The 14067-nt window shown below is 47.0% G+C and overlaps 2 protein-coding genes and 1 long non-coding RNA gene across 3 annotated transcripts; 1 reads left to right on the top strand and 2 right to left on the bottom strand.

Moving 5' to 3' along the window:
* The first annotated feature begins 354 nt into the window (after positions 1–354).
* On the top strand, positions 355–4928 carry bcat2 (branched chain amino-acid transaminase 2, mitochondrial). Its single transcript, XM_049743992.2, has 11 exons — positions 355–578; positions 1741–1812; positions 2258–2458; positions 2788–2898; positions 2979–3098; positions 3175–3338; positions 3480–3622; positions 3729–3814; positions 3882–4022; positions 4108–4182; positions 4300–4928. The coding sequence occupies exons 1-11, from the start codon at positions 561–563 to the stop codon at positions 4339–4341; spliced, it is 1173 nt and encodes a 390-aa protein (XP_049599949.1). The 5' UTR covers positions 355–560; the 3' UTR covers positions 4342–4928.
* Positions 4929–5322: 394 nt separating this feature from the next.
* On the bottom strand, positions 5323–7004 carry rpl27 (ribosomal protein L27). Its single transcript, XM_049743993.2, has 5 exons — positions 6845–7004; positions 6282–6364; positions 5686–5855; positions 5492–5602; positions 5323–5410 (listed from the first exon to the last, which is right to left on the bottom strand). The coding sequence occupies exons 2-5, from the start codon at positions 6360–6362 to the stop codon at positions 5362–5364; spliced, it is 411 nt and encodes a 136-aa protein (XP_049599950.1). The 5' UTR covers positions 6363–6364; positions 6845–7004; the 3' UTR covers positions 5323–5361.
* A 2789-nt stretch (positions 7005–9793) lies between these two features.
* Positions 9794–14064, bottom strand: LOC125983251 (uncharacterized). The gene is made up of 2 exons (XR_007486662.1): positions 13957–14064; positions 9794–10147 (listed from the first exon to the last, which is right to left on the bottom strand). It is a non-coding gene; the product is annotated as an uncharacterized lncRNA (long non-coding RNA).
* Positions 14065–14067: the final 3 nt, after the last annotated feature.

Here is a 14067-nt window from a genome sequence, read left to right as displayed (position 1 = left end):
TTCACTTGACAAACCACCTTACACATTTGAAGCTTAAACTTTACACTCGATGGGATTGAGCACATTTTAACATAAAAAATAAAAAAAACACGGTTTCAAACTTTTTGCAGCAGTTAACAATAGATGAAATTTCAACTTTACAAATTATCAATAAAATGCTTTCAGTCAGTAATATTTTTAAATAAAACGTTAAATTTTGGAGGGGGACACAAATGGAGGTCTTTTTATGTGGCACTCAGCACCCCGCCCCTCCATTAGCCAATCAGCTACCAGTTCTCAGGCAGGCTACAGCCAATCAAAAGTGACACTCGAGTCACTCCTTCGCGGTTCAGCAATGGAATTTGTGTCGTTGGCCCAAAACATACACCGCAAATCTAATTTCACCCTACAAGTGTTTCGTTTCGTTTCGTAGCCAAGCTTGAGAGGATAATAATCGAATTATATTATAAAGTGTTTGTTTAGTGAAATAATGTCCCTGAAGGTGTGACACTGAAAAACGGAACTTATAGGCGTTTGTTTCCACACGAGTAAATAATCAGTGAGCACACAGCAGAGCAGCAATGGCAGCTTTCCGATCGGTGAGTCCAAAGGCGAGCAATGTCGTTATCTGTTGACCTTCTTGGGTTAATGCTTTACTCCAAGCGCACCGATAGCGAGCAAATGAAGATAACCAAGATGAAAGGCGATAAAAAGGCGTTCCAATTGCCTCACTGGAGCTACTGTGTCCGCCGACCTATAAAACAAAAAGGGACATCGGACGGAATCCCACTTGTAAACATGGGAATTTTCGCGTTTCTGTCCAAAAGCTCAAAAAAGAAGACTCGATGACATTAACAAAAGATCGTGCACGAATAGTCACGGTTCATTGTTTGATTCGGCGTGCCATGACGTCATTGCCCACAGTAATAGGCAACGCTAATAAAAAGTTGCATCATACACCGACAGACTGCGGTTGGGAACAAGTCTGACACATTTATAGATTACATAAAATGCTCTATTGCGCGTATTAATATTGCATATAAATTTTATGTATGAACCGTAGATGTGATTAATTCAAATTGTTGATAAACGCAATTGTTATGTTTTGATTTTGAAGCGTGAATAAAATTGACGGCCAACTTCCAAAATAGAAACATATAACACTTTGGTCACTGAAAAAACTTGCACATTTGTATTTTTTTAATCGATATTGTAGTACAATTGTGCTACAATTAAACTATTTAAATTTCTTTTTATCTGGGAAAACTACAATTTTTTTTCTCGCAAAATTACATATTATAGCCACAAAATTCCTCTTTGTTGTAAAAATTCATTTTTTTTTCCTTTAAAAATTGCTCTATTCTTATAACAGTACAACTCTTTTTCTCCAAAGAAATGTGAATTTGTAGAGGAAATGTTGTGTTGGAGTAAAATGTAGTCTGTGCTATTAAAAAATAGTTTTACAATATTTCACAAAAACAAACACGTTTTCATCAAAATTGTAATGCAGAAATTCATGAGCAAGTATCAAGACTCAAAATACTTAAATGCAAGTAATTGGGCTCATACTCTTTATTTCTATTCAAGCAAACAAGTCAAGTCAGGTGATCACTCACTCCATCCACTGGGAAGTGTGCCAGGTTTCTATTTATAGCGCGGTGGCACGCCGCGATCGGATTGGTCAAGAGCAGCGCACACCTACCAGTTAGATGAGCACGCAACAAGCTGCCTCACCTCTGCTGACCTTTATGTGTCGCTCAGGTGGTCCACGGGAGATTGTGTCTGACGCTTCCTGTGGCCTTGACGTCGCGCCGCCTCGCCAGCTCCTTTAAGGTAACGGGCCGCAAAGCATCATTGGAACCTTTCACGTGTCTCCCCTTTTAATCCGATGTTCTGCTTTTCTTTATGCCCTCTCCTCTCTTGTTTAATTCGTGCTAATTGATGCTCGTCTTTGAAATGGCTAAAATGGTAGAAGGGCCACATGGGGGGGGGGGGGGGGAGAAACAAACGTAAAGGTGGAATCAGTGATCATAAAGTTGGATGTTTTAAGGAAAAAAAAATCTTTCCAGATTTGTTTTAATTCTTGGACAAAAGCAACCTTTTATGTAAAAGAAAGTATTGCATTTTTTTGCTACTTGGATGTGGTTGCATTTGGAGCGTGTCCCTTCTACTTGTCTCGCTCATGCAACGTAATTGTGGCAAATCAAATGAAGCGAGCATGGCCATGTCGCAATCAATCACTGTGCTTGTGGTCTGGGCCACGGCGGTGCCGCCGCAGGCCGCTGACCTGATCGTGGAGCGCAACACCAAAGGCGCGGCCAAGCCCGACCCGTCCACGTTGGTGTTCGGGAAGCAGTTCTCGGACCACATGCTGACCGTCTCATGGTCGGCTAACAGCGGCTGGGATGCGCCTCGCATCAAGCCCTTCCAGAACCTTTCGCTGCATCCAGCCAGCTCCGCTCTGCACTACTCCATTGAGGTCAGTTGTGTTATTACATGTAGCTAAAGCATTTTTTTTTCATCCATCCATCAATCCATTTTCTGAACCGCTTAGTCCCCACGGGGGTCGCGGGCGTGCTGGAGCCTATCCCAGCCGTCATCGGGCAGTAGGCGGGGGACACCCTGAATTGGTTGCCAGCCAATCGCAGGCATTTTTTTTAATACAATTAAAAAGACCACCTCAAGAGTACGCTTGAAAAAAAGGTTACATTATCAAAACAATGTACAAATAGATATGAAATTGACCCTAAATGTAATGTGTTGCATTTATTTACATTCTTGTGTCGTTGTGGTGGCGCTGCTTGTCAGCTGTTCGAAGGCATGAAGGCGTTTCGTGGCGTGGACAACCGCGTGCGCCTCTTCCGACCGATGCTCAACATGGAGCGCATGCACCGCAGCGCCCAGCGCAGCTGCCTGCCCGTGAGTTCCGAGCCGGCGCCAAAGCGCTCCTTTGGTCGTCGCCATCGATATTTTTTGATGCCGCTTGTTTTGTTTTGCAGACGTTTGACAAAGGTGAACTGCTGGAGTGCATCAAGAAGCTGGTGGAGTTGGACCAGGAGTGGGTTCCCTACTCTCAGGATGCCAGCCTCTACATCCGGCCCACCTTCATTGGCACAGAGGTGAGGCACATCTCATCTCGCGTCTATTTTTGCATGTGTCGGGATCTAACATTTTCACTGCCGGTCCATCTGTCAGCCGTCGTTGGGCGTGACTCGAGCCAGCCAGGCGCTGCTGTTTGTGATCGTGGGCCCGGTGGGGCCGTACTTCGCCACGGGTTCCTTCAACCCCGTCTCGCTGCTGGCTGACCCGTCCTTCGTGCGCGCCTGGCAGGGCGGAGTCGGCGCCTACAAGATGGGAGGGTGAGTCGCCTCGACGGAAAAGCTCTAAACGACAGTATAGTGGGACCCCACTTCATCCGGAGTGGGTTCCAGAATCTTAATAATAAGTCGACATCCAACCATGATGGGGTTTTTTTCATGCCACCGACGCGTCTCTCGCAGAAACTACGGCCCGACCATCGCGGTCCAGAATGAGGCAGTTGAGCGCGGCTGCCAGCAAGTTTTGTGGCTGTACGGCGACAACGAGGAGATCACCGAGGTCGGGACCATGAACCTTTTCATCTACTGGAATGATCACAATGGAGGTACAATGAGCCAATGGCAATATTTCAAAGCGTTGACACAAGCCATGTCACATAAACTCGATTCAGTTCCTTCTGGACCGATCCGTCGAGATTTTCTGTATTGTAGAGAAAGAGTTAGTGACTCCGCCCCTGGACGGCATCATCCTTCCTGGAGTCACCAGGCAGTCTCTGCTGGACCTGGCCAGAAACTGGGTCAGTTTTTCCTCATATTGCTTCCTTCAAATGTTTTGGTTGGAAAAATTGTTGAGTTTGTGCGTAGGGTGAGTTCAAAGTGACGGAGCGCACAATGGGCATGAAGGAGCTGCTGGACGCGCTGGACGCTGGCCGTGTCCTGGAGGTGTTTGGCGCCGGCACCGCCTGCGTAGTGTGTCCAGTCGGCAGCCTCCTCTACAAGGGCCAGGTGTGCTTGTTTGATTTTTGGTGGTGGTTGTGAGCTCCCCCTTGTGTCCAAAACAAATCCATGACTCTCCTTCCTCTCTTCTCAGACATACCAGATCCCAACCATGCAGAACGGACCCGACCTGGCTCAGAGGTTCTACAAAGAGCTCACCGATATTCAGGTGAGTGCCACGGTACAAGCGTGACCTCGCTGGTGTGCTTACATGAACAATATGGCTGCCAAGTCTAAGTTGTTTTAATGACAATTATGAGATGAAATCCTTTGCTTTTTTTCACAGTACGGACGCAAGTGCAGCGACTGGGCACCTTTGGTCTCTTAAATGGTTTGCACAAGGTCGTAGCATCAGCAGTTTGGACCACTCCCCCCCCCCCCTTCTCTCTTTCCTCCCATCTCTCAAACCACTAATGCACTCCCGCCACTCAGTAGAGATGAGACTTAGGAGCAATAAGAACAAGATGCAACACCACGGTTCCACTTTCTAAATAGACTAATACAACCATAGCACAAAGTTGCAGCTCTTCTGGACGCGAGTGCTGGGCTGCATTGCTTTGAAACGGTTGCTGTGGACGAAAGTGGCCACTTTGCACTCCCAGTCGGCTGGGACGACGAGCCGCTGTGCACAAAAAGGCCCAAAATGGAGATTGGTGTGAACAGATGTTGGCCGTCTGCACTGTTTTGTGTTGTTTGTTTTTTTTTTTAGATGTTTTTAAATGATCAATTTTCTGTCCGCACAATTCAGTGTCATTAGTTTAGTCTGTCTTCCACGTACTCTCGTCAAGTGCCTGCTGACTGCCGTTTGGCAGGTCAGCGCGTCTTCCGCTCAGTAATCAGCCCTTTCGCTGTTCTTTTGATGTGCTCTTTATGTTTAGTCTGCGTTATTTTTACATTAAAGCGCATTCAAGTCCAGCCAGTCTGCTCTTACTTTGAAAATGGACCAACAAGCCATTATTTGTGTAATGCAAGTTATTTGCAAAACAACCAGCCAGTCTGCTCTTACTTTGAAAATGGACCAACAAGCCATTATTTGTGTAATGCAAGTTATTTGCAAAACAACTTATTACTGTAAAACAAAATGTTAAACATGTAAAATGATTGACCTTTTAATATACTTGAGAGTTTTTTTTTAATTATTCAGTACAATTACCAGTTTAAAATTTTACAATTGTGGCTTAAATATCAAACAAAATCAAATTGTGATGGAATTGAAATGACTTAAAACTAAAAGTATAATAAAAAAAAAATACTTCTACTGAAGTTGTGGAAAATATTACTCTTGGTTGATCACAAAAGGCTTAGCACATACTTTTTTTAACAGTTTTATTAGTGAATTGACAGAATTTTAGAACCTGAGCTTCTGGAAAAACCACTTGTTCTTGCCTGTCTTGTACCTGCAAAAGAGCAGTGGACCCAATCAAGATGACACCAAGGTGAACTTAACAGGTTAGAACTTTTCGGAAAAGGAAGCTCACCTCTCTTCAAACTTCATTTTTGCTTCTCGTCTGGCTTTGCGCTTTAGCCCAGGATCCCTGAAGACGTCCTTATTGACGACAGTTTTGTCCAGGGGGATGTCCACGGAGTATCTATGCAACAAAAACATTTTAAACCTCCAAATGCAAAGTGTTTTCCCAAGTAGGCTGACCAAAGGTGCAGCCAGAGCACCAACCTGGTGGGCATGAGGTGGTTATAATTGAAGACTTTAACGAAAGCCTTGATCTTGGACCTCTTAGCCAGCTTCTTCTTGCCCATAGTGGCAGTCACCTTGCGGGGATAGCGGTCAATGCCGGCCACCAGGGCATGGCTGTAAGGCCGGTCGGCCGTGCCGTCGTCGATATTCTGATTCACACAAGATGGAGACGCGCTTCATGTAAGAAACTTTTCAAATTTCAAATTACATTTTGTGCCTTGCGATAAAAGTTTGTTATGGTGTGCACCTCTGCCACATGGCGGCAATACGAGACAAATGCTCACAGAGAAGAGTTCCACAACTTTGTAAGATGCAGTGCTGCAAGTCATTATATACAAAGCAAAAAGAATATGCCTATTTGAATTTTAAAACCAATGTACGTCAGCACAATGCCGAAACATTTCTGCAATGTTGTGGCTCAATTAACATCTTTCTGCTACTAATTCAAATGGTAAGTTGTCTTTATTTCAGTTGTTTTACGGCAGCTACGTTGAGCAATCTACAACGAGCTTCTTCCTTGACATAAATCTAATGCTTAAGTTGGTGGTCGTTTTAGAACTTGTGTGTGTGTTTACCTTAACAATGACAGCTTTGCGGCCGGCGTAGCGTCCAGCCAGGACCATGACCACCTTCCCAGGTTTCATGAACTTGCCCATTTCTGTACGGTGGACAATAAGCCATCAGCGAGGCATCGCCGCATCATTATAACACGTAATCGAGTAGAAGGAAGGAAGAAGGAACTGCGCGTAAAATATACGTCGCTTATGGCTAAATTGGTGCTAGCTATCGTGTGGCTAACAAGTACAAACATGAGACCCGTGCGACGTTAACTTCATAGAAATGAGAATAACACGTTTTCGATCTGGTACAAGTCAAAAGATATATATTTATTGGCAAGCAAGCAGTGTCAAGTAGCATAAATGTGGTAACAGGAAGGCTGCCATGATGGAATCAACGCCGCTGAATCTAAGCGCAGTCGTAAACGCTCATTGGAACGAAAAAACAGACGTGTATTTGCGAACATATCAATCGTGTTAGGTGCAGTAGAGTGTCTACTTAATGTCCAGTACGATGAAATATTTTAATGTGCCAAACGGGATGCGATGTTTAAAGATTGTCCCCAAGAAAACAGACTCACTGAAAGCGTTTCGACGGCCTCCGCTGGTAGGAAAGGAAGTGGTGGAGTTTTTTACGAACCTTGACCCGCACGTGGAAACGTCACTTCCGGAAATAAATTAGTTGCTTTTTCCGTGGCCAGTTGTAAGACGTTTTAGCTGTATTTTATTAAATTGATCCGATTGTATGTTATGCGATTATGTATCGTTCTATTTATATATGTAACTGTCGTATGTGACCTTCGGTCCCGGTACGAGGGGTGACGTCACTGCCGTAAAGCAGTTGGTTTGTCGGAAAACAGTGTGCTGACAGTTAACAGTTGTGTTTTCCAAGTTCAAACTTTTATTCAAGCACAAACACATTAGGTATAATAACATCAACAACCACAAGCAGAAAAAAAATGAGACATCCACAATACCAGAAAACAACAACAACAAACAAAAAAACACATTACAGGGCGACTCCATCTTATATCCAAAGAATATACAACCAGAGCAAACATCTTACAGAAACAGCATTTCAATAAATGAGGTCAGTTTTACAGTATTGTTGGTGTTAATGAGTTTTAAGGAATTGACGTAGGATTTCAGATCACTCTCCCAATGAAGAATGTTTGTTTTTATTTTAAAGAAGTGACATTTATGTATACAGTGGAGCCTCGGGTTTTTACCACAATCCGTTCCAGAAGGCGGTTTAAGAAGCAAATTGGTCGAATTCCAAACCATTTTTTCTCATTAGAAATAATGGAAAAGTGTTTAATCCGTTCCAGGACAAAAAAAAAAAAAAAAACGCCTTTTTTAAGCATTTTTTCATTTGCGCATTTTTGTCCGATCGCGCAACTGCAGCGCGCCGCCGAACGCGCAACCGTAGCGCGTTGCCGACTGTGCGACTGTACTGCGCTGGTCGCATTATTGTGACAGAGCCGTCGCTGAAATTTAGAAAATATTTTTAAAGTCCTGATGTACTTTTCAAAATTTAAGTGGACCTAAGTGCGCAGGGAGCTTAATTTTGTCCGATTGCGCAACTGCAGCGCACCGCCGAACGCGCAACCATAGCGCGCCGCCGACCGCAGAACTGCACCACGCTGGTCGCATTATTGTGACAGATCCGTCGCTGTAATTTAGAAAATATTTTTAAAGTCCTGATGTACTTTCCAAAATTTAAGTGGACCTAAGTGCGCAGGGAGCTCAAGTTGGTCCGATTGCGCAACAGCGGCGCGCCGGGCGCTCATTGTCGCATTGTTTCAAGAGCGTCTTTGTGTTTTAGGATGGCTTTACTGCACTCACTTGCTTTCTTTGGAGGCAGGATTAGGGCTTAATACAATCCTCAAAGTAACGAAAATACAATAACAACGGAGTCAGTCGGCATCCGTGTGTGTGTGTGCCTGTGTGTGTGTGTGTGTTCATACAGTTATGTGTGTTGTATTCGTATTCTGATTGAGCAGTTATGTTTATATAAACTAATAAAAAGAATTGTACAGATATGAGCATCAAAACGTACATGAGATGTCTAACCCTAACAGAACATGTACACATTGCTGTTGCTCTCTCTTCACATGTAATTGCACACCCCCATATTTATGTTAAAAAAGACATGTAATTGCACACCCCCATATTGCATAGTTAAAATGTGCCGTTTTATAATATAGCCATGTAAAAGTAACATGTAGATGACAGCGGTTCTTCTGCTCACCGCTGTGTTTCAGCTCGTTAAAGCAGATGATCTTTTTTTTTAGCAGCATTTAGTGTGACAACTGCAGTACGGTAAAAGCTGTTAGCAAATCTGCTGGTCCTTGATTTAATTGATCTGCAGCGTCTGCCAGATGGCAACAGTTTGAAAAGGGAGTGGCCAGGGTGGGAAGTGTCCTTTATAATGTTCTGTTTTTTTGAGACAGCGGGTTTTGTGTAGCCAACGATCTTCTGTGCTGTGTTGATGACCCCTTGGAGCTTTTTCCTCTGAGCTGCAGTGCAGCTGGTGTACCAAACACATATACAGTATGTGAAAATGCTCTCTATGGAGCACCGATAGAAGGACACCAGCAGTCTCTGTGTGATGCTGTGTAAAAGAAAAGATGGTCTAAATCTTCAATTTCACCTTCACAAAAAACAGTTCCATTTTAAATTTTGTCTTCAAACGTGTCTTAGTTGGGTCAATATCATTGATCATTTTAAATTGAAGTTCCTTTCTTTTTGATGGGACCGGAAATTTCAAACACTTGCATCTGATGATCACTTTTATATCGCCTATGCTTAAGCCTTTCAAAATATGACCACGTTTCAAAGAACCAGAAAAACAGTTTTCTAAAAAAAAAAAATAGCCTCCAATAAACTTACATTTGTCATCACAAAACTAAACTTGAGTTATCATTGAATGAATTTGGTCTTGTTTAACCATGTTAATCAGGGATCTTGGGAATGTTTTCACCATGTATTTGAATTTATTTTGAGTACAAGAAATTTGACACCATCACACAAATCCGCATATTGCAAATTTCCTCTCAACTGGTCTGGAAGTTGGAGAAGACGGCGGAGTGGATGGCTTTGGACACGGGGACTAGAGGCATTACTTGGATAAGTAGGAACACTGTGGCTTCCTTTTTGTTTCACACTGCAGTCAGTTTGCACTCAAGGCGCGTGTTCTATCGTGTCCGTTTGGCGGTGGGCTCGGATGGTTGAATCTACGAAGGCCGGCCGGGCTTGGCTCGGCAACGTGACTTTGGCGAAATTGCTCAACAGCCAGGTTGTGCGACGTCCGGTCGTCAGAGGTCGGCCATCCATCCGGGGTCAGCTTCAGCTCGCCTGCGGCGCTGCGCGTGAGGGAAAAGCGCTCGGGAAGGGGTGGGGGAAGATTCAAAAAATTTTATTCACCATGTTTGAGCGTGCCAAACAAGGAATTTGGACCAAGACCATGCACGTGGCGGTTTGATTATTTTATTCGACTGCGTAGGAAAAAAAAAAAAAAAACATGCACGTGGTGGTTTGAGTATTTTATTAGACTGAAGTGCAAAAAGAAGCACACCCAATGACAGCTAGCCAATCGAGTTCAATCAAAAGAGCAATTCACAAAGGAAGTTGCAAATGTTATATTAGTTTTACATGTCTACTTCATGTAGTAATGTGTCACGAGGCCGGCTATGCTTTTTGTGGGCTCACCCGCTCGCCGCGCCTGCTCGCTGTCTTCTAGTTGGCCAGCTGAAGCAGCAGTTGGTCCAAGGTGACAGTCACCAGCAGAGCAGGTGAGTATGACAGGGCCCTGCCGCCGCTTCTCTCGTCTTTCTTGTCTTTGCCGATGGAGGCTGTGGGGTTCTTGTCAGCGCCGGTGGTCACTTGGGAGAAGCAAACCAAACACGTCAGCTTTGAACTTGCCGCACACTTTTGCACCTGGTCAAGTGCTCATGTTACGCCAATTTTGTGGGGAATAGAGTAGAGGCGGCCGCCAAAGAAGGCCCTAACATGCAGTGCTTAAGCAGACGTGAGCCTGAGTGCAGTTCCTAAAAAATAAGTGCTCAACGGGCCAATTCATGCCCCCACCCACACTGCCAATTAAATCAACACAGATGAACGAAAAAAACAAATTTTGTTGCACGACAAAAGTCACGAGTGAGTTAATTTTCCTGCAACATCAGAGTGTCACGTCTCGTCCCCAACTGCTCCACTATGTGTCTGTTGCCATGGGCTTGCAGCCGCCATCGGACTTCGCTCCCGCGACGCCGGACCCGCGGCCGCCATCGGAGTTCCTCCCGGCACCATCGCCTCTGCGACTGTCATCGGACTTCGCTGCCGCGACGCCGGACCCGCGGCCGCTATCGGAGTGCCCCCCGGTGCCATCGGACTCGCGGCCACCACCGGGCTCCATCCCAGCGTTGCAGGACCTGCGGGCGTCACCAGATTTCTTGCCAGCAACGCCGGACCCGCGGTTGTCGCCGGACTTTGAGCCAGCTGCACCTGGCTCCACTCCCACTGCTGCGCGCGTGATGGCTCCTGCCGCTACGCACAGCCACGCCTTCTGAAATGCCGCCAATCGCGGTACGGACTGTCAGAGTTGCTGCCGATCGAGGTACAGACTTCCAGAGTCGCCGCCAATTGCTGTACGGACTTCCAGAGTCGCCATCCGAGTGCATTTTATGTTTGGGTTGCCGCCCGAGTGCGGTTCAGGTTAGGGTTGCTGCCACAGTGCGGTTCAGGTTAGGGTTGCCGCCAGAGTGCGGTTCAGGTTAGGGTTGCCGCCAGAGTGCGGTTCAGGTTAGGGTTGCCGCCAGAGTGCGGTTCATGTTAGGGTTGCCGCCAGAGTGCGGTTCATGTTAGGGTTGCCGCCAGAGTGCGGTTCATGTTAGGGTTGCCGCCAGAGTGCGGTTCATGTTAGGGTTGCCGCCAGAGTGCGGTTCAGGTTCCCCAAGTACCCGCCAGAATGCGGTTCGCCGCCCGAGTGCGGTTCGGTTCCCCAAGTCGCCGCCCGAGTGCGGTTGGGTTCCCCAAGTCGCCGCCCGAGTGCGGTTGGGTTCCCCAAGTCGCCGCCCGAGTGCGGTTCTGTCCCCGAAGTCGCCGCCCGAGTGCGGTTCTGTCCCCGAAGTCGCCGCCCGAGCGCGGTTCGGTTCCCCAAGTCGCCGCCCGAGCGCGGTTCGGTTCCCCAAGTCGCCGCCCGAGCGCGGTTCGGTTCCCCAAGTCGCCGCCCGAGCGCGTTTCGGTTCCCCAAGTCGCCGCCCGAGCGCGGTTCGGTTCCCCAAGTCGCCGCCCGAGCGCGGTTCGGTTCCCCAAGTCGCCGCCCGAGCGCGGTTCGGTTCCCCAAGTCGCCGCCCGAGCGCGGTTCGGTTCCCCAAGTCGCCGCCCGAGCGCGCTTCGGTTCCCCAAGTCGCCGCCCGAGCGCGCTTCGGTTCCCCAAGTCGCCGCCCGAGCGCGCTTCGGTTCCCCAAGTCGCCGCCCGAGCGCGCTTCGGTTCCCCAAGTCGCCGCCCGAGCGCGGTTCGGTTCCCCAAGTCGCCGCCCGAGTGCGGTTCTGTCTCCCCAAGTCGCCGCCCGAGTGCGGTTCTGTCTCCCCAAGTCGCCGCCCGAGTGCGGTTCTGTCTCCTCAAGTCGCCGCCCGAGTGCGGTTCTGTCTCCCCAAGTCGCCGCCCGAGTGCGGTTCTGTCTCCCAGGTCGCCGCCCGAGTGCGGTTTTGTCTCCCAGGTCGCTCGCCCCTCCCCTCCTGTGTGCCCATGATCAGTGTGATTATTCCCACCTGCCTCTCGTTACCTGTCATGTATATAAGTCCTGTCTGCCCCTCACTTCCTGTCGGATCATTGGTTGCTGTCGTTCGGTGTTGTCGTACTGTCTTGATGCCGTCATGTCCTGCTGTCTTCTTGTTTCACGTCCCGGTCAGTCAAGTTATTGTTTAAGTCATGTCAGTTTGCCTTTTGAGTTGCTTCAATAAACCCTGGTCCAAGCTGCACTTGGTCGTCCTGCTCCATGATACACCAGACCGTGACACAGAGGTTAATATTCGCTCGAGTGTTTTGGATGCCGACTGAATTGGTATTTGGGAATGCTTTAGGGTCATATCTTGCCAACCTTTCTCTGGAATGCATTAGTTGACATTTGATTGGCTTGCGTGATTGTGCCTTCTGTCTGCATGTGCCCTGTGGGAGAGAAATGGTGCGCACAAAGGTTTTATGTGGCCAGCGGCCTTTCGGACAACATCACACCTTGGACTTTGAACACTTGTGGTGTTGCTATGCCAGTGGCCTTGGCCTTGTACGTTCCCTTGGAGTCCTCCTTCAGGATCAGGATCTTCAGGTTGTCCTTGTTACTTCGTTTTCTTGTACTCATTGTTGTCGTCAATTAGGCCATCATCCTTCGTCCAGGTGACAGTTTCGGTCGCGCCGCTGGCTTTCAGCTTGAGCGCTCCTCCCAGAGGGCCCTCGCACGTCGCAGCTGTTGTGCCGCCAAAGCAGTCTGCCACTGCCAGCACAAGAAAAGCAGGATTGGCCAAAGTCTCACACACTTTCCGTGCAAAGTACAAGGACACATACTAGGAAAGACACTAAGTAGCAACTCATAGATGCTGAGATTTTGCTATTTTGGACAAAAGCCAAGTCAATGTTTGCTCAAGTGTTTTTGGAAGCCAACTGAATTGGAGTTTTTGGAGCGCTTTTGGGGCATAACTTGCCAACTTTTCACCCGAACTGCATTTGTTGACATTTAATTGGTGTGCGTGATTGTGCGTTCTGTCTGCCTGTGGGAAAGAAATGGTGCACACAAAGGTTTCTTTCATGTGGCCAGCGGCTTTTCCGCAAACATCAAACCTCGGACTTTGAAGTCTTGCTTTGTCATGCCAGTGGCCTCAGCCGTATGTTCCCTCGGAGCCGTCCTTCAGGTTCAGGATCTTCAGAGTGTCCTCGTTACTTCCACTTTTCAGGTACTCGCCAGGGGTGTTTTGGATAGCTGGGCCACCATCCTTCTTCCAGGTGACAGTGCTGCTAGCGCCAGTGGCTTTTAACACGAGTTCTCCTGCCGGCTTGCCTTTGCACGTCACCTCCTGGCCATTAGCTTGGCCTGTGCACGGTGAAGCTTCTTCTGCCAGTACAAAAACAGCAATAGTGGCCATCACTCACTCACTCACTGAAAGAAAATTATTCATCTCCACTTGTTCCTATCTTATTTTTTCTCGTTTTGTTTGAGCTAAACATCCCTCCATGTCTTCTCTTGTTTCGAACGAGAAGTGTACGTACATTGTAATGCTTAGCAAAAAATTTTGATGTGACCCTCGATCAAATTGATTTTGAATCAGTTTTGGGGTTGCCCGCCCCCTCCCTTTCTCTGAAAAAAAAACCCCAACCCACTTAAACTTTCATTATTTTCACCCCTGCAACGTCATGTTTCCTTTGTAAACGCAAAAATGTCATTCGCTTTACTATTTTAGTATGTTCAAAAAATCGGAATGTATTCTCTTTGTTCAGCTAAATGTATCAGAAATGAGGCAGGAAATTGATTACGCGGAAAGAGCACATAATAGAATAGATAAGGTACGCGACTGACAAAATCATGACATAAAACCGTTTACAAAACCATTAAAATATATCAATAAAAAAAAAAAAAAACATTCCACTTGTGCACATGGTGGGTGGTTTACAACACGTTGAGTCCACAGTTAGCGGCCGTACCTTGCACACTTTGCTTAAGGCAGAGGACGAGGGCCAAGCACAGGAGCTTGAGGTCCAGTTTCATTGTCGCTCTCGAAGACGGATCGGAAGTCAGCTGTCTGTCTGTCTTGT

Source organism: Syngnathus scovelli, chromosome 16 (genome assembly GCF_024217435.2).
Source record: "Syngnathus scovelli strain Florida chromosome 16, RoL_Ssco_1.2, whole genome shotgun sequence".
NCBI lineage: Eukaryota > Metazoa > Chordata > Actinopteri > Syngnathiformes > Syngnathidae > Syngnathus > Syngnathus scovelli.
Note: the sequence above shows the minus strand (reverse complement) of the source record. Positions and strands in the feature narration are given on the sequence as shown.

Excerpts from the sequence above, each read along its gene's own strand:
- bcat2 (XM_049743992.2), top strand. Across the intron at positions 3,815-3,881 it reads TGGACCTGGCCAGAAACTGG|GGTGAGTTCAAAGTGACGGA; the intron begins GTCAGTTTTTCC and ends GTTTGTGCGTAG. Across the intron at positions 4,023-4,107 it reads GCCTCCTCTACAAGGGCCAG|ACATACCAGATCCCAACCAT; the intron begins GTGTGCTTGTTT and ends CTCTCTTCTCAG.
- rpl27 (XM_049743993.2), bottom strand. The coding sequence starts at position 6,362 with ATGGGCAAGTTCATGAAACCTGGGAAGGTGGTCATGGTCCTGGCTGGA. Across the intron at positions 5,856-6,281 it reads GCAAAGCTGTCATTGTTAAG|AATATCGACGACGGCACGGC; the intron begins GTAAACACACAC and ends TGTGTGAATCAG. Across the intron at positions 5,603-5,685 it reads AACCACCTCATGCCCACCAG|ATACTCCGTGGACATCCCCC; the intron begins GTTGGTGCTCTG and ends TTTGTTGCATAG.